Raw genomic sequence first — 18,227 nt, 5'->3', positions numbered from 1 at the left:
ATGCTATATACTGAATAGATATTAAACTGCATAAAGCCATAATAAACCAGATTAGTATTCAGTATATTTTAACTTGTTAAGAAAATGGTCATTTGGTACTCTTGATCCTTTCTTTCTCAGCCCATGACATGAATGTTCATAACAAATTGAGCCCATAACACATTCTACATCTCCGTTGTCCAAAAAAAAAACAAATTCTATATCTCTAGACATTACTAATTTACGACCATATTATCATTTGCTAAATAGAAAACTTAGTTAATTTTAGTTTATTGTTTTCTTTACCATTTACTGAATATTCTCTTTTATCAGTTTATGTTTTGAAGCACCAAAGTTTATACGTACGTACTCCTAGTAGAAAAAAGTATTATGATAGAGATTTAATTTTGCTGCGAAATGTAGTTGATGAATGTCTCAGGACGACCAAGATATGAATTTCTATCTTTTTTAGGCTATGATTTAACCAATAAGATAAGAACTAGTTACATATGTAAAACACCAAAAATGTATGAAAATTTTGTTTAGGTTATATAATTTTCACGGTTTGTTTTGTCAATTCTGCATACTTTTATAATTTAGTTAACAGAATAAATTTTTTTTTTTTGGTTTAACAGTAAATCTAGAAACCAGACGAAATCACAGTCTCAAAGTCAATACGTTTCTAGATTTTCACCAGCTTTGGATATATTTTACTTTTTCAATTTTTAGTTTTAAAAGAAAAAAAAGAACATAGTCTCAACTAAATATCTTTGAAGTACAATTTTAAACTCAAATAAAAGTCACAATTATCGCATTATTGTTGTGAAAATGTACATTGTACTACACACCAAACTTCAACCCAAAAACAAAACCCTTATAAATATACACACAACAACAACAACAGCTACAACAAAAATCTTCACAACTTACGTTAAGAATATCTCTAAACAATGAACGGCATGAGCGGATCTTCTCAGGCAGCTTCGGCACCTTCACCATCATCGTTCTTCCAACATCGCCGTCGTCATCACGGTGGCATGATGCACATGACGTTCTTTTGGGGGAAAAACACGGAGGTTCTATTCCACGGCTGGCCAGGGACCAATTTGAAAATGTATTGGGCCTGCCTCGCCGCCATTTTTGCTCTTTCCGCTGTCTCAGAGTGGCTATCACGGTGCGGTTTAATGAAAGCTGGTCCGGCTAGCTTTGGCGGAGGGCTAGTCCAGTCGGTGGTTTACACTGTGAGGGCTGGTTTGTCTTATTTGGTCATGTTGGCTGTGATGTCGTTCAATGGAGGAGTCTTCGTGGCTGCAATGGCTGGTTTTGGATTAGGGTTTATGATTTTTGGAAGTAGGGCTTTTAGGGACACTAGCAGTAACAGTCACACCGAGGTTCAATCACATTGTTGATTTCGTTTTCTTTTACATCAATTATGATGTTTGTTGTTTTTGTTTCCCAAATGAACTAATAATATGAAAATAAAATGTATCACGTTTTTGGATTTAGTTTCAGTACGATTGGAACTCCTTAATTTGTCCTCATTATATTTAACTGTTATGATTTCTAATTTATAATTGTTACAGTCAGTTCATGTTCATGAATTTAAAAAGCTAGTTATCTATCCGCATTATAGTATCTCTGTTTGGTGGATCCGAAGAGGTCATTTCTCTTGAATATATATTTTGTTCTTTAATTTATTAAAGAATTGAACGATGTAATTGATGAATTCAGAGTTTGGGGAAGAAGTTGCGATTAGAAAGGAGTAAAGAGTAAGGACTCAGACTTGATGCTACTCTTTGAAATGAAAATTTAAGTATTTTCCTCTATATATTCGGGTTTATAAGATTCGTTTGTTTGATTTTATCATATCCGAACCTAAATATCAAAATATATATGTATATATTTTAAGCAGGTTTTTAGGTAAACTGGTTTGGATGAAGCCGGCTGAAAGATTTAAAGATCATTGGGCCAATAGGAATATATAAGATAATTGGTTTGGGTCGTCAATTGCCGTGCATAATAGCTTATTAGCTTTTATAAGATAATTTTTTTTAAATTAAAATACACAATGCATGTATGATATCTATGATTTTCATTTGTGAGGTTAATGCGCTTATAAGGACGTTTCTGTGACATAGGATTAGTCTTATTTATTTTGCCCTTGTTTTTACCTTTAGCCTGAAGACAATCTTATCCCATATAAAAAAATTTGTGTTCTTTTCTGAAATGGTTATACTCTTTGATAAGTTCGCTCTTTTGGTTACACAACTTACCTACTAACGGCACAATGCAAATCATATAAGAAATAATGCTTAGAGAATATTGTTCTTCTGAATCTTGTGATTGAATAATATTGATTGCTTGTTACTAGTTAGGTTATGAAAATCCCAATATCACTAGTTAAGGATCACACAATCATTATTTAATAGAATTTTTCTTTTTAAGGGACTTGTGTGTAGAACCAAAAAGAAATGAATTCGTGGATATCAAATCATGCGACTCATACGGTATGAGTCATACCAATACATAAACTGTTTTGTACTCCATACCGTTTCCACATTTATGCATATGCAAAACGTTGAGTTGCTGTCCAACTTCACAATATAAAACGTGGAGTTTCAACGACCTTCAAATTGTTGCGTGTAAAACATCATAATTAAAACCTTACAAAAAACATGAAAAACTCTACAACGATCATCATCCTAGCTACAAGTTTGTTTTGTTACCGAAATTTGCAGAAAAATTATTTTGTCATTACCTTTTTATCGGCATTTCTCAGACCAAAATTTAGACGAAGTCAATCTAGTTTTTATTTTCCTCATTACATTTTGAATTTAGACGCTTTGGATGGTTATGTTACCACAAAAAACTTCGGATGGTTTCTCACCGGCCGATGAAAAATAAGTAAGAAAAAATAAGCGAAATCAAAAAACTATTGCGACATGCTTTTGACTTTCTTTTTCTTATTTTTCTGTCGTCTAGAGGCGATGATATTAGTATTAAGTATTAACACATTCAAGTATACAACCAAACAAATAAGGTCCGGTCGAACTTCAATACTCTCGAGTAAGTTTTGCTCCAATAGTACTCTATTTTCATCTCTATAATAGAGATTGCTATTTTTTTTTCTAATCGGGTTCAATACCTCTAAGGTTTGGATACCCGATCGGATTCGGATATTACCCGAACCCGAATGTCCACCCAAACTAACCCGAATTAAATGTAAAATTATGCATTCAATAGGATTTGAACCTGTAACCTTGAACATTTAAAGATGCTTCTTTAACCATTTTGCCACTTCAGTTTCTCTGTCCTAAAAAGAAATGTTAAATATTTATATATATACAAGTTTTCTAAAATTTATGAAAAAATAAAAAGTTAGTTTTTTTTTTGGTTCATGGTTCGATTGAGTTCGGGTATACCCGAATTACCCGAACCCGAACAGGTATTACCCGAACCCGAACCCAAAAGTATAGAAAACCCAAACGGGTTCTATATGTCTAAATCCGAAAACCGGATCCGATCAGGTTCGGAACCCCGAATGCCTAGGGCTAGGTTAGTTTGCAACTGTTATAAGTAAAAGATATTAATAATAAAATAAAAAGGAATCTCTATTTTAGAGGTAAAAATAGGGAAAACCATTGGAGATGGTCTAATAGAGGAACTCTATTTTTTCCTCTATAAATAGAGGTGAACTATTTTATTTACAAAGTAGTCTTCTTAATCTTTAACTTCTTTTATTTATGACCAAAATAAATAAAATAAGTATTTTTAAGAACTAATAATAGAAATTTAAATATAAATATTTATTCTAAAATATTGAGACTACCATTTACAAAAGATAATTTTATAAAAGTGTTACAAAATTTAAAGTAAAATAGGTTAATTTGTAACTTTTATAAATTAAAGGTGTTAATTATAAAATAAAAATAGTATCTATTTAGAATATTCTTTTATAGAGGAATAAATAGGAAAAACCATTGGAGGAAAATTCATCTCTATTATAGAGATCTTCTATTATAGAGGAAAAAATAGGAAAAACTATTGAAGATGGTCTAAATTTGAGCATTATTATTATTTATCTGTTTGATTATAGTCTACTCTAGTCTAATGAATCTTTTTAAAAAAGTGAAATTTATTCTAAACTTAATAAAGAAATAAAAACTCAAGAATGAATCAATATTATCTTGAAGCAAACCATGTCAGCATTCCTCTCTCGTGTCTTCTTCTATCCTCAACCGATTCCTGATTTGTTTGTTCATGTTTGAGTAAGTTGTTGAGCTTACGTTGAAAGTTTAACGTGTATTTTTCTGTTCCTTCCCTCTCAAATCATATGAACTGTGGTCTATAGGAAACATACCGCAGGAGTCATAGTTTGAATATTTTCTAGTGAAGTATCAACTATACTATATATCCCAATGGCTGGTATTGTTTGGTGCAAGAAGTTTACTGATTAGATTGTTGCTGCAATTCTTTTTCTGATATCATAGGTTATATATATGCAATAAGAAAAATCAAACTATTTGAACAATTTAAATATGAATATAATATGCATGAAGATATGTGTTAACCTAAACCTCAGAATTCGTCGGTGTAATTTGAAAATTCTTTTTTGAGAAAATATAGAAATTAAGATAAGTCACATGAGGGAGTGGAGCAATTTACACCACCGTCACTGGCTCACAACTAATGTCAGTAATGACAAAACCTGAGTGCACATGAACCTTATAAAGTGAAATGTACGATGAATAAGTCAAAAACATTTTCGCAACAAACGAGAAGTCGGCGGATTTAAGACCACCCACGATGCCACGAGCTTATCATATCTTTTCACATTTACATGCATCTTAACGCGTTCTACTAAAATATTAAAAATTTAAATGAAATTATTCTCTTCATTCACAAAACCGTATCTTAGTCCTTTCACATCAAATCAATTTGTTTTATATATCAACTTGGTCACTTCTATAATTCTATCGAAGAAAGTTCAAAAAACCAGACTGATAGCTATATGTAAATACGAAGTAACACATAAACGTAATAATCAAATAGAAGTCTTCTTTTTCTTTATTACACTGGGGAGATGCATAATGCTTTTATTACAAGGAATTTTGAATCTTACATAAAAAAATAATAAAACAAACCCTTTTTACAATAGACATGCGATATATATGAATATATATACATGCACATTTTATTGTTCTTATTATCACAAGAATTATTGATTTATCACAGTAATAAAAAAATCACCAAATTTTTAAAACCTATATATTTCCAATAAAAATAATGGTTTTTGAAAACATTTTTTTATTTCTGTTTTATTTTGATCCACTAGAAGATTTTCAATCCGAAGTCCCTACCTTATGAAAACCTATTACTGCAGCAACCAAGAAGCATGTGCCAATGTTTGATCAGTACGTCCACTCCTGGGGCAAATCCGCTTGTGGTTCTTGGTGGCTCTCGGCTGGCATGTCCACCACATACGGTGATCCACTTTGTACCGGCCGAGATGATGAACTACTTTTGTTGTTTTTGTTCTTCATAGATACCAACAGAGCATCTATATGGTAAATTTCAAGAATCCAAAATCAAAAACCAAAATTTTTAAAGACAAAAAGCTCTTGTTTATATATTTATTAGTTAATCACTTAATCTTAGTGTCTAATGTTATATTCCTCCAATATTAAAATAGTTAAGCCTATCTTAGCAAATTTTTATTTTTATTTTTTAAAAACTATTTCCTACGCATTTCTTTCTTTGTCAACCGTCCCTTATTTATTTGAGATTTATTTATACATGTATAAACTCAGAAGAATACAAAAAAAAAAAAACTGAAAATTAAATTAGGAAAGAGATAGGTGGGGTTGGTACCATGAAAAGGAGGGATATCAGAAGAGAATGTAGAAGGAACACCCATTTTGTCAAAGTGAACTTTCAAAGCTTCAACTACTCTTGCTGGTATTATAACTGTTGAACATCCTGCAACCAAAATTATTTCAGACACAAAAGTCAAAACCAAACCGAAACTACATCTAACCAGAATTAAACCAGTTTGGCAATTTAAGAGTAACAACTCAGAAGACAGTCTGGTTGAGACATCAGTTTCATACAACGGCAACAATTTTGAATACAACCAATACAATAAATAGTAAATTGTCACCACCACCTACCCACCGATATCAAAGCAACCTCAAATCATATGATGAGAAAAACAAAGAATAATTTCTATAAAAAAATGGTAGTTGATATTTTGTTTACAAACTCACCGACTCCTAGATTGGGTAACGGTTAAGAGTTGAAAATGAAATTGTCAGAAAAAATCTTTGATGTTAAGAGTTGAAAGAGCATCAACAAACCTGGTTAGGTTAACTTACGTGTTGGGTATATGATTTGTAACTGTCCATCTAACTCCGAGAATATAATAGTACTATATTTAGAAAAGAAACAAAGCTTTATAGGATTTATATATACTACGTGGTTCGGTTATGGCCTAGGGTATTATCAATGATCGAACGGTGACGAAAGAAATATTCACAAATATGAATAAATATCTCTAGGTTATCTTAGATTATAATCCACTTGTTGAAAGAAACTAGTGGGGTCTCTTATAAGAAAATATCAAAGAGTTAGAATGATTATAAACCTAAATGGTTTTTTTTTTTTTTCATTGAAAGGGAAAGGGAAAGGGAAAGAGAGTACAAATGGGGACCAAGGAGTTGAGGCAAGATTCTAATTAGAGAGGGTATCTGTCAAACCTATAGCCACACAGTATAATATTATAGAGATAAATTAGGAGATTAATTGGTGACAAGGAATCTATGGAATCTTACTCAGTCAAACGATGTAATAATATAAAAAAGATTCTTATAATATATTTTTCCTAAATAATTGAGTTTTTGAGCTTTAGATGATTGATACTCAATCAGCTAAAGCTAACCTAACCTTAACCTTAACCCAACTAATAACCATTCCAGTTAAATCACGTCAGAACTGTTTAAGTATATATTCTTCTAAAAAAACTCTAGTTTAGCTAAATCAATATAAACAAAAACAGTTTCGAGTAAAAAGAAGATATAAGAAAGATTATCACAACGGAAAGAATGGAATTTGTGCAAAATCAAAAGCCGATTTCGGAACTACGCAAGTGTACTAATGGCAGGATATGAAATCTTATCTATCTCGTCGACCACAGAAAGATTTACAAACTCTAAAGTCTAATATATTTAGTGGTTTATTTTGTGTTATGTTAGGGAACCAATTATGAAAATTTCTTAAGGAACCAAATTGTTTTTACGACATATCTTAATACTAGTTAATACTATCCAAGATTCCAATTTTGTCAACCCTCAAAAAAAAAAATAACAAAGTGGAATCTCAAAAGTATTTTGATTAAATGTTAGACGACGTCATCCTATTTTTATTTAAGTTCTTTTCTCCAATATGATACGTAACTTACATGTAAACCACTAAATTTTTATATAAAATTAAATTCCCAAAAAAAAAAAATACTTATAACGGAAGAAATAAGTGAAAGAATAATAATGATAAGATTAAATTAATTTTTTTTTTAAAAAATAACTATTGCTGATTGGCTCTAACCTGATTTCTTGCGTGACTCGACAACATTACCATGAGTACGTGGCAAGAACACTCCAGTTCCACCCGACCCGGTTCTTGAACCCAACCCGTTAACGAACACCGCCTTCACGCCTGACTTAGGTCTCTGCTGCTGCTGCTGTTGGAGCTGGTTTTGGTAGTTCCTTGCTTTGTTCCTCAAAACGTCTTCGTTTCGTTTCTTCTCTTTCTCTTTCTCCTTCTTGATCTTATGGAACTAATATATACATAAACAAATCAACATCAAACTCTCTTTTTTTAATAAAACAATTGAAAAACAAAACTTAGTTGTCGTCAAGATTTAATCCAGACCGTTGATATTATAACCGACGACACCTTTTTTTTACAAAAAAGTAATAATAAGATTCTGAGTAAATTAATAAACGATGATGATGAGCTCACGTTTGCTTGAATAGATCGGATCTGGTCATCGATTAGAGCTTGTTTGGATTGAAAAGGGATCGTGACAGGTTTTGTATCGACCTTAGTCATGATTGTTTCCACCGTAGGAGTTAGCGGCGGTGATGGTTCACGGGATGGACCAATAGGGCTGCTGTAACCAGAAGCAAATGGTGACCAGAGAGTTGATTGCGGCGAGCCAGAGCCACCACCACCACGAGACTGAATCAAAAAAAAAAGATATGATAAGAATTTTGAGATTGACAAAAAAAGAAGAGAATCTCGAATCTGAAGAGTAAAAAAAGTTAAATAAAATTAAAAGGTTAGGGGTTTACCTTTTGATGCTTTTCATCGTCTTGAAGCATATAGTTTGTCATCTGACGAGTCAACTCTGTGATGTACTCGTCGTCGTCTTCGTTTTGTGCCTTTGGTGAATCAGGTTCGTCGGAGAGGGAGCTTGTGGTTGGAGTGAAGAACGTTGGCTCAGAAAAGGAGGTAAAAGGATTTAATTTGAAATCCATGTCGTGTAGTTCAGTTGATTCCATTTGATTTTTTTTCTTGTACAAAACAAAACCAATTAAACCGGAAAGACAGAAACAGAGGAAAAACAGAGCAATTCAAGAAACAGAGAGAAGAAACAGAGGAAATCAAGAAACAGAGAGAAGAGAGAAAAGAGGAGAGAGAGAGAGAGAGAAGGGTTGTGTAAAGTGGTGAAGGGTTGAGATTTTATAAAGAAGAAAAGAGAAGACCGTAGAGTACAGATGGACAGCTTAAGGCCGAAGGCGTTACGACAATATCACCTGCCAATTGTTGTGAGTTTTGCGACTCACGAGAGAGAGAGAGATTAAGAATTAAGGATTAAGGAAACTCTTATATATAAAGAAGAAATATATACATAGACATACATATATGTATCTTTCCTTATTCTTTTTTTTTTTTCTTTTTTTTCTTTTATGTTGAATGAATGCATTTATTTATGACGAACCCTTTTTTAGGTGAATTTTGTTTTCAAAAAAAAAAATCTCTAAAAGCAATGTATTCAACTTAATATTGAATTTTTTGGTCCATTTAGTTTGAATCATTTGAATTGTTTGAATTAGTATATGTGACTACTCTATAAAGTAATAATATCAACCTTTTTGGAGTTTTTTTTATATAATTTATTTTATATATTATAGAGTGAATCGTTATTATTTTTCTTAATATTGTGTTCATGTATGAATAGCCCCAACTAATTTTACTGATAAAACAAAAATTTAAAAATTATTCTTCTAGCTAATCTACAACAAGAAAACACATGGGACTGACGCCTAAGAATCGAAATGACCCAACAACAGCAAATTTGTTCTCAAATCTATCATTTAAGCAGAAGAGTTACCACAACATGACAACAATATAAAAATGTAGATAAAAATCAACTAAGAAGATACATTGAAACATACTTATCATCAAATAGATTTGAAATATATTAAGATCATGTTTTCAAATGAAATTAAACAACTAGCGAAGGTTTTTTCTAAAAAAATTTCGTACTATAACTTCTAATATAAGTTATGTGTTGTGTATGCCATGAGACTCTGCTACTCTGGTAGCTAAAATGCCTATAACATAAAATATGATTCTTCTTCGAACTTCTAACTCCTAACTAATTAATGAAGATCTGCGCGCGAACTATAACAAGATCGTAACCAAATTAAGATTCCATTATCAACCATGATCGTAAAGTTTAAACAATACTATATGATTTTATATCTAAGATCTACCTTATTGATTATTTTTGTCCTCCGGAAAATATTATTATAGAAACAGACACTCGATTTATGATATACTAGTATTAAATCCCGTACGTAGGACGGGTCAAAATTTATATGACGTGTTCATGTGTTAGGTTTTTACTCAAATCTTCTATACATTTTTAATGCAATTGACAGAAGAGTAATGCAATTGACAGCAGAGTAAGATTTGAAAGATAACATAAAAAGAAAAACCAATCAGGTCCGACTACTCGTTCATGGTAGTGCCTTAGTTGTGTATGGCGACGGAGGGGATACTCTTTTAGATACCTGTCATAGTATATTCACCAACAACTAATTAGATATGTATTGTAGTTTGTAGAGTATCGGATTAAAGGAAAAATACTGAAATTACCAAATTTTAAATCTAAAAAGGTAAAATCAATAGAAAAAATAACAAATTTTGAATAGGAGATTGGGAAAAAGTTGATTATCGTAGTTATATAAATTACAGTGTGATTACTCTTAGAGCTCTATGAGGCGTTATAACTAAATGGTGAAAGTAGAATTTTATCTTCATAACCTTGAATAGGAGGAGAACTTATGTGGTATTTAGGTGATATTGACAATAGTGATTAAAAAAAGTGGACATTTGAAATTTATGATCGTTGATAATGTTGGGATACAATCCAAGTCCCATATCTGAAGTTTGAAGGGACTATCATTAATATATAAAGGGTTAGGCTCAATCTACTAATTTCCAATTGGTTTTTAGTTAGAAGCCCAAGATAAACCCAAATTTAACATGGTATCAGAGCCCAAAGTTAAAATTCTGGTGGACCTAGAAAAGTGGATACGGACATGCCTCTTGTTAACCCGAGTAATGGAGGCCCAATAAGAGGTTTATTATCGGTCCAAGTGGGATCGGTTCGAGATGGAGTTATCATCTCGAGGAGGCGTGTTAATATCCCACATGTGATCCTTGGTTTGAAGGGGAGATTGTTGGAATACAATCCAAATCCCATATCTGAAGTTTAAAGGGACTATCATTAATATATAAAAGGTTAGGGGTCAATCTACTAATCGCCAATTGGTTTTTAGTTAGAAGCCCAAGATAAACCCAAATTTAACGTATAAACATCGCAAATATAAACAGAAGAAAATAGGTAGTTAATGAAGATCGTGTATAGAGTAGTTGAAATGTGTTTTTTTTTTTGGTTACTTTCAACTGTTAGTAATTGTACATTCAATAGAACGTGCAACTGAGGGAAAATTTGTAGGTTTGTAAAATAATGATTCATTTACTTTTTAAAACAGAAAAGAACGTGGTAAGTACTATCTTTTAAACTGAAAATAATCTTTTTTTTTTTGGATTTGCTGATGTTTCACAATTTATTGGTATAGTGACGTGAGATTTATAGTATAAAGGATATATAGTTTTTGTTTTGTAAAGGATTACTGTATAATATATATAGCTCTTACGAGTCACGAGCTAGTGATACGGTGTATAATACGTTGATTTAGGTGATCTTTTTTTGTGGGATTATTGTGGATTAAGTCAACAAATGCAACTTGGGATGAGTGATTCGGAGACAAAACATACATGTTTCTTCTTTATATGCGATGTTTTTCTAAGTAACAAAGAAGGGGAAGGTTGGTGTTGGTTGACCTATTAAGAACTTAAGATCTGACCAAACATGAGTACTTTTTTCTTTGAAATAACGGTATAAATATACTAAAAATAGTCCCTACCACTAATTGCGTTTAGCAATTCACATTTTAAGTATTGAATTGTGTATTTGAATTTGCAACGTTTTAGTTGCCATTAATAGTTTTTATTACAAGAAAGTAGGTCTTATATCCCTTTATAGCAAAGCCTTTATCTAACAACCATTAACACATAGATATGTAGGACTTTTGAGTGTGGGATAATCAAACTTCTAACGCTGACATCTAGGCCTACTGACATCTATGTGGATGCAGTTGTAAAAATAATATAATCATTTTTCAGGCACATCCGTAAAATAATAGAAGAATACATAATCAAAGTTTTGTTTGTGAAGTTTCAATCTACATTTTAAGCTAATACGAAGAATATATGTTTCAAAATATATACTTTGTTATGTGATTCGAAACCAAAAATGTCGTTGTAGTATAGTGGTAAGTATTCCCGCCTGTCACGCGGGTGACCCGGGTTCGACCCCCGGCAACGGCGTCTATTTTTTTATTTGTTTTGCCTTGTAGCTAAACGTTGTCGTTCTGTGCCATTCAACCGTCTTGCCGTTTTCCTTCCCTTGAGACGGCAAGCAAACCATCTCTCGCCGCAATTAGAATACAACGAGCATGTGCATATGACGTATAGATTACGACTTTTGTTTTAATCTAATCTAATTAAGTCACTTGGTCAACCTTTTTTTTCAAGATTCAATCGAACCGAAGACAATTAATTACTTCTTCTTCTTCTTTATGTTAAAAGATTAAATTTTTCGAGTTTCAAGATTCGATCTATCCCTTTCCCATGGCTAGAGAAAACCCATTGATGAGTTTCTCCTTCAGTTTCAGATACCTCTGTCACTTTTCTCTCCTCCTCTCTCTCTTCTCATTCGTCTCTTTTCTCTTCAGACACAACACATCACTCTGTTCTTGTCCTTACGACCACAACCCCAACGCTCACACATTCCATGATCATGATCATCACCATAACAACGAAACCATTGATCTTCTTCGCTTATCTTCAGCTTGGAACCACCTCACATTCCCGTCTAAACCCAAGAAGACTCTAAAGATCGCTGTGGTGGTTAAAAAATGGCCAAGGAGATCGCAAGCTGGTGGACTTGAGAGACACGCGCTTACGCTGCACCTAGCTCTAGCCAAACGTGGCCACGAGGTTCATGTTTTCACCGCTGCTTCTCCTTCGTTCCCCGAATACCAACTGAAAAATCTACTGTTTCATCTCTCTGAGCCCACCGCTGCTGGATATCTCGATCAAGCTTCCGTCTCGCAACAGCTTCAGGTAAACACAAGGAATTGAAAATATATATGTGTTTTCTCTAATTTGCGTTTGATAGTGCAAATGCGGAAGTTCTATCATTCATACATTAATACATACTCTTTGCCTACAAAATAAATGGCGATATACTTGCGTCTATTGCATATTCAACTTGGAACTAGTACTCAAATATGTTACTATCACTCTTAAAAGTTTGTTTGTATTAAACCCCTTCATCTTCATATTCAAGAAAATAAAAAAAATTGATCAAACTAGCTGAAATTTAAAATTTGTATAGCTAGTGGACCTAGTGGTTAATACTTAATTGTCAGTAGTAACTATTACCTTGTTCCTAATATAAACAATGTTTGACATTTTTCTATAAACAAATTTAAGTATTTTTACAAAAAATGTTAATTCTAAAAATTGTGTTTATAATTAATATATTCCCTCTGTCTCACAAAGATTAATGTTTTGGGATATTTTTTTTGTCACACAAAAATTGATGTTTCGTAGATTTCAAGAAGTAATCATTGAAAATATTTAAAACTTTTAATTGTTATTGGTTTAAAATTAAATAATATCTCTTTAATCAAAGAAAAATATATATTTAAATTTAGGAATTATTGTTTTTTAAAACTGTGTAAAAACTTAAGATCTTCAATCTTTGTGAAACAGAAAGAGTTTTTTTTGCAAAAGAGTGGAGTAGCTAGTTACTATATTTTAGTCAACCGCTGACCAAATGACTAAATATATTTTAGTCAATAGACAGCGTGGAAAAAAATAGAAGTTTAACTAACGCGATTTTATACCGTAACACGCAGACGCAGAACGCGAGTGGAAGACCATTTGACGTGATCCACACGGAGAGCGTAGGGCTTCTCCACACAAGAGCCAAGAATCTCCCAAACGTGGTCGCGTCTTGGCATGGGATCGCTTACGAGACTTTTCACTCCGACATCATACAAGAACTCCTCCGTCAAGCAGACATCGCCGCCGCCGCTGCTGCCGGAACCGAAGAAGAACATCCACCGCCTTCCTCTCCCGCTCTGACAGAGCGAGCGAAACGAGTCGTCGAAGAAGTCAAATTCTTCCAACGTTACGCTCACCACGTGGCAACTAGCGATCACTGCGGTGACGTACTCAAGAGGATCTACATGATCCCCGAGGAACGCGTACACATCATCTTAAACGGCGTTGACGAGAGCGTTTTTAAACCTGACGTTACGAAACGCGAGAGCTTCAGAGAGAAATTTGGCGTTAGAAGCGGCGACAAGAACAAAAAGGCTCCTTTGGTTCTTGGAATTGCGGGGAGGTTAGTGAGAGATAAAGGTCATCCTTTGATGTTCTCAGCTTTGAAACGTGTGTTTGAAGAAAACAAGAAGGCACGTGAAAACGTTGTCGTTTTAGTAGCTGGAGATGGTCCATGGGGAAGCAGATATAGAGACCTCGGGTCTAATGTGATCGTTCTTGGACCATTGGATCAAGAAAAGCTAGCGGGATTCTACAACGCGATCGATGTGTTTGTGAACCCGACGCTTCGAGCTCAAGGGCTAGATCACACTCTCTTGGAAGCCATGGTTTCAGGGAAACCGGTCTTAGCCACGAAGCTAGCGAGCATCACTGGTTCAGTAGTCGTCGGTCCACATTTGGGATATACATTCTCACCGAACGTTGAGTCTCTCGTGGAGGCCATTTCGCGTGTTGTTAGCGACGGAACAGAGGAATTGCAGAGGAAAGGTAAGGAAGCGCGTGAACGGTCCTTGAGGCTTTTCACCGCGTCTAAAATGGCTGATGCGTATGAAAGGTTTTTTCTTTGCATTTCGGATAAGAGCTTTTGTACAATACAAGCTTAAAACACTAATATAGTTCAAACTAATCAAGGGTTTGCATTGTTTGGTTTTTATGTCTAGTTAGTTTCATAAAGTCTTTGTGTTTGGTAAAAACGCTTATGAACGACATGAGACAGACAAAAAGCAGAGTAGATACTGATACAGTTGACTAGAACAAGTACGTACTAGACAAATTTTATTAGGAGATTTCTTTGATATTATTATTATTTAATCTTTGAAATCTCCTAAATAACTTTTGTTTTTACTGCATAAACTTATATTATACAAAGTCTTGGTTCAGTAGATATTAGTACTTGGCTTGAGCTTCATGGGTTTCTGGAGAGATTTACAAAGAAACTACCGGAAGTGGTTCTTTAGTAATAAAGGGAACCTTGCCACCAGTTTCCTCTTGAAACATCTTGTGAGTTCTGTCCATTAGTATCGTCTTCTCCGTTTCTTTTACGCTCATTTTTGGCCTGAGAGATGTTTAATTCTGATCAGTAAAGTCCTCTGTTTTTTTTGGAAGTGATTAGTAAGATATATTTAAGTTAAGAAAACTTACTGCAGGGTAAGTTTGGTTGGTGGTGGATCGAGAGTATACGTCTTGACCACCGTAGTAAAGAGAAGAGCTTAGATGACATGGCTCAACTCTATCTTCTCCAGTTGAAGATTCTCTACGTTGAGCTGTTATAAAAAAAAACATCTTCATTAGTAAAACAGATAATCATTTCTTGATTCGAGAAAAGCAGAATATTTTGAGACTAAGTGACTAAAGAAGAAGAAGGAAGTTGCATAAAGACTGTTTTTTCTCACTGACCTTGTGAGCCATGTTTGGAACTTGAACCATCTCTAGCAACACCCTGAGAAGACAAATCAAGAAACCAAAGATTAATCCCCAAGAACCAATCATATCACTTAGGTAACAAAAGTTGAAGAAAATGAATGTAATAAAAACCTTGGATGGATGAGGGAATATGGAGGAGAAGATGCCAGAGGAAGAAGATGGTGGCGAAGGATCTTTGGAGCCGAAGAGTTCGGCGGTGAAAGAGGAAGAAGTTGATGATCCGACTCGTCCTTTACCCTCCATTGAATAACTTTTAAAACTCACACTCTAATCTGTAAGAGACTTAGAATGAAGAAGTAGGTAAGTTGTCTAAGTTGTGTGTACTTACAATAAGATCTCAATGGGGCTATATATATACATAATCCTACAAGGGGATGATGTTGTAGAGATAGTGGAGCCATCATCATCATCATCATCCCTCAAGGAAAAGATGTTTATTATGGGTATGTTCTCTCTTCTTGATGCTGAAAAGACTATTGCTACTTTTCCCATTTAAAGAAAAGAACAAAATCTCAGTTATATTTATTTTATTTTCATTGTTAGAGAAATTTAGAAGCTTCGCTATCGTTGTTCTTTGCCATTTCTATTGGTTAGTGTTTATTTGTTTTTTTGAACTTTGTAACGATTTATTTCAGTTTTTGTTTGCCTCTATATTTTCTTGGTAGTGAAACCTATAGACAAATTTGGATTCTTTTTCTATTCCGGATAGAGACACAAACAGTGAGATTCTTTTAAAGGCTTTCAATGTTCAATGTCTCTCTTAACATAACCAAAAGAGATATACTTAGAGGATAAGTCCGGCGTCGGATCTTAAGTCGGACCAATGATAAGTTGCCACGTGTTATTCCGAGGATAAGTTGCCGACCTTTCTTGAGCACATAGAGCCAAAGTGGAAAAGAGAACCGAAGAAGAAACTTGGAGCTTCTTTTAAATCGCACGCATGTTCATATGATATCCATATTTTAGATCTAATATTGTTTCCTTTATTGTTTTAATTGATAAATAAAGTAAAATGCCAAAACTTATATACTATTATATTGGTTAAATAATGATATAACTTCATATCCATAATTATTTTTTTACAAGAAAAGAACATTTGATCAAAGACGAGAAGATGAGGTCCACAAAAATTCTCCACTTGCTCAAGTCTATTCCTTTTCTTCCTCTTTATCTTCGAGACTCACACATCAATCATACTCGAGAAAAAATATAATGAAAAATATCTTAAAACCTTTTTAACAATAAAAGTGGATTATTAATGTAATAATTTGTTTTAATTTCATCACTTCATGCATATTAAAGTTTAGTAATCGTCTTTTGTAGATCAACCCAAATTAAGGCCTACAAATGTCAGTTTCAATCATATATATAAAAGTAGAGTTCCACTCTCTCCTTATTGGTCCACTTGGCAATACAATTTTAACAAAAAAAAATTATATTAAGACATAAATTTAAAAACAATTAATTTTCACATTTAACTCACATAATATAAAACTGAAATCTTTATAGCTTCTCCCTATAAATTATGCACTAACTTTATTTCTCCACTAAGTTGTATTAATCAATTGTATTAAAACAAAACAATAAATTAGAATTGTAACTCTCATTTTTCTAAATGTAATTTTTCATCATTTCTCTTCCTATAAATACTCATTATCTTATTCTCTTAGTCTATCACTCTTTCATTCTCTCATCTTCTTCCACTACTCTCAAATCTCTTTTTTGTTTTGTTTTGTTTTGTTTTGTATTTTTTTTGTTATTGTTGTTGTATGGGTTATAAAAAATCAAATCAAATATCATTGTAAAAGCTTAGTTTTAGAGTTTGTATGATATGTATATCTTATATATTTATTTTAATCTTTTAAAATGTTTATCTCCATTTTCTATTTTATATTAACATCTTATAAGTCATTATTTTCATACTTCCTTACAATATTCACCACACAATAAGATCATAAAGTTGAAATGATCCATATGTAATTATCTATTATGTCTCTGGTTATCTCACATATTCATGTATCATTTTTAATAATTTATAAAGATCAATATAATATTTAAAGATCAATATAATTATCCATTTATCCATTTATAAAGACTATTTTGTTTTGTGATCCAATTGTTAAATCTGCAGAGATCAATATAATATATCTATATATTTTTTTTTTATGATTTGAGGTTTTTGAAAACAAAAAGAACATAATTAAACAATTGGTTTTTAGTGTCTTTAATCTAAATAAAAAATGATCCAAAAAAAAAAAACATATTCAACTGGAACTTAAATATAAAAATAAAATATAATTTTAAAAATATCATTTCACTAAATTCTCTAAAGATGAAACCATTAGTATGAAATCTAGCACTATAAATTAAATTGATGAGTGAAAACCAAAAAAATATAAGTTATCCTTGGGATTTTAAAAATTATTGAGATTGAAGAATTCATATAATTTTATAAGAAAACTAATTTAGTTTGTCACTTAAAAAGTAATATTTTTTATTTTGAAATATTATGTGTAAGTGTTGAGTTTATATCAACAAACAACCAAATCATGTGAATTTTGATTCAGCCACTTGGTATTCCTTTTATTTTAGGTTATAAAAAATTAAAATATTTATTTATAATTAAAGACATGTAACTCCATTTAACTCAAATGTAACTCCTATCCAATAATTGTACATTAATTCATTCCTCCTACTAACTTATTATCTTTCAAGAGAAATTATTTTTGGTTAAATTTTAATATTTTTTATTTATTTTGGTTGGCTAAACTTATATTCATATTTTGGTTGGCTAAATTAATATATTTCTCATGTAAAATTATTGTTTATAATATATT

General features: G+C 32.5%; 4 protein-coding genes and 1 non-coding gene across 5 annotated transcripts; 3 read left to right on the top strand and 2 right to left on the bottom strand.

The window, feature by feature from the left end:
* Positions 905-1,465, top strand: LOC104736504 (copper transporter 3-like). The gene has a single exon (XM_010456509.1). It carries the CDS (start codon positions 930-932, stop codon positions 1,386-1,388), a length of 459 nt encoding a protein of 152 aa, XP_010454811.1. The 5' UTR covers positions 905-929; the 3' UTR covers positions 1,389-1,465.
* LOC104736494 lies at positions 5,021-8,847 on the bottom strand. Its single transcript, XM_010456496.2, has 5 exons — positions 8,328-8,847; positions 7,996-8,214; positions 7,579-7,810; positions 5,851-5,958; positions 5,021-5,539 (listed from the first exon to the last, which is right to left on the bottom strand). Exons 1-5 carry the CDS (start codon positions 8,535-8,537, stop codon positions 5,391-5,393), a joined length of 918 nt encoding a protein of 305 aa, XP_010454798.1. The 5' UTR covers positions 8,538-8,847; the 3' UTR covers positions 5,021-5,390.
* TRNAD-GUC lies at positions 11,869-11,940 on the top strand. The gene has a single exon. It is a non-coding gene; the product is annotated as a tRNA-Asp (tRNA).
* LOC104736488 (D-inositol 3-phosphate glycosyltransferase-like) lies at positions 12,218-14,715 on the top strand. Its single transcript, XM_010456487.2, has 2 exons — positions 12,218-12,738; positions 13,539-14,715. The coding sequence occupies exons 1-2, from the start codon at positions 12,244-12,246 to the stop codon at positions 14,568-14,570; spliced, it is 1,527 nt and encodes a 508-aa protein (XP_010454789.1). The 5' UTR covers positions 12,218-12,243; the 3' UTR covers positions 14,571-14,715.
* On the bottom strand, positions 14,733-15,830 carry LOC104736478. Its single transcript, XM_010456475.2, has 4 exons — positions 15,502-15,830; positions 15,364-15,406; positions 15,109-15,230; positions 14,733-15,022 (listed from the first exon to the last, which is right to left on the bottom strand). Exons 1-4 carry the CDS (start codon positions 15,631-15,633, stop codon positions 14,921-14,923), a joined length of 399 nt encoding a protein of 132 aa, XP_010454777.1. The 5' UTR covers positions 15,634-15,830; the 3' UTR covers positions 14,733-14,920.

Source organism: Camelina sativa, chromosome 2 (genome assembly GCF_000633955.1).
Source record: "Camelina sativa cultivar DH55 chromosome 2, Cs, whole genome shotgun sequence".
Lineage (NCBI taxonomy): Eukaryota > Viridiplantae > Streptophyta > Magnoliopsida > Brassicales > Brassicaceae > Camelina > Camelina sativa.
This window is presented reverse-complemented; position numbering and strand designations above follow the sequence as displayed.

Bases quoted from the DNA above. Each gene is read 5' to 3' on its own strand.
- LOC104736504 (XM_010456509.1), top strand. From the start codon at position 930: ATGAACGGCATGAGCGGATCTTCTCAGGCAGCTTCGGCACCTTCACCA.
- LOC104736494 (XM_010456496.2), bottom strand. From the start codon at position 8,537: ATGGAATCAACTGAACTACACGACATGGATTTCAAATTAAATCCTTTT. The intron at 8,215-8,327 runs GTAAACCCCTAA...TTTTTGATTCAG, and splicing joins ACGATGAAAAGCATCAAAAG to TCTCGTGGTGGTGGTGGCTC. The intron at 7,811-7,995 runs GTGAGCTCATCA...TGTATATATTAG, and splicing joins TCCGATCTATTCAAGCAAAC to TTCCATAAGATCAAGAAGGA.
- LOC104736488 (XM_010456487.2), top strand. From the start codon at position 12,244: ATGGCTAGAGAAAACCCATTGATGAGTTTCTCCTTCAGTTTCAGATAC. The intron at 12,739-13,538 runs GTAAACACAAGG...CGTAACACGCAG, and splicing joins CCGTCTCGCAACAGCTTCAG to ACGCAGAACGCGAGTGGAAG.
- LOC104736478 (XM_010456475.2), bottom strand. From the start codon at position 15,633: ATGGAGGGTAAAGGACGAGTCGGATCATCAACTTCTTCCTCTTTCACC. The intron at 15,407-15,501 runs GTTTTTATTACA...TTGTCTTCTCAG, and splicing joins TATTCCCTCATCCATCCAAG to GGTGTTGCTAGAGATGGTTC. The intron at 15,023-15,108 runs GTAAGTTTTCTT...AACATCTCTCAG, and splicing joins CCAACCAAACTTACCCTGCA to GCCAAAAATGAGCGTAAAAG.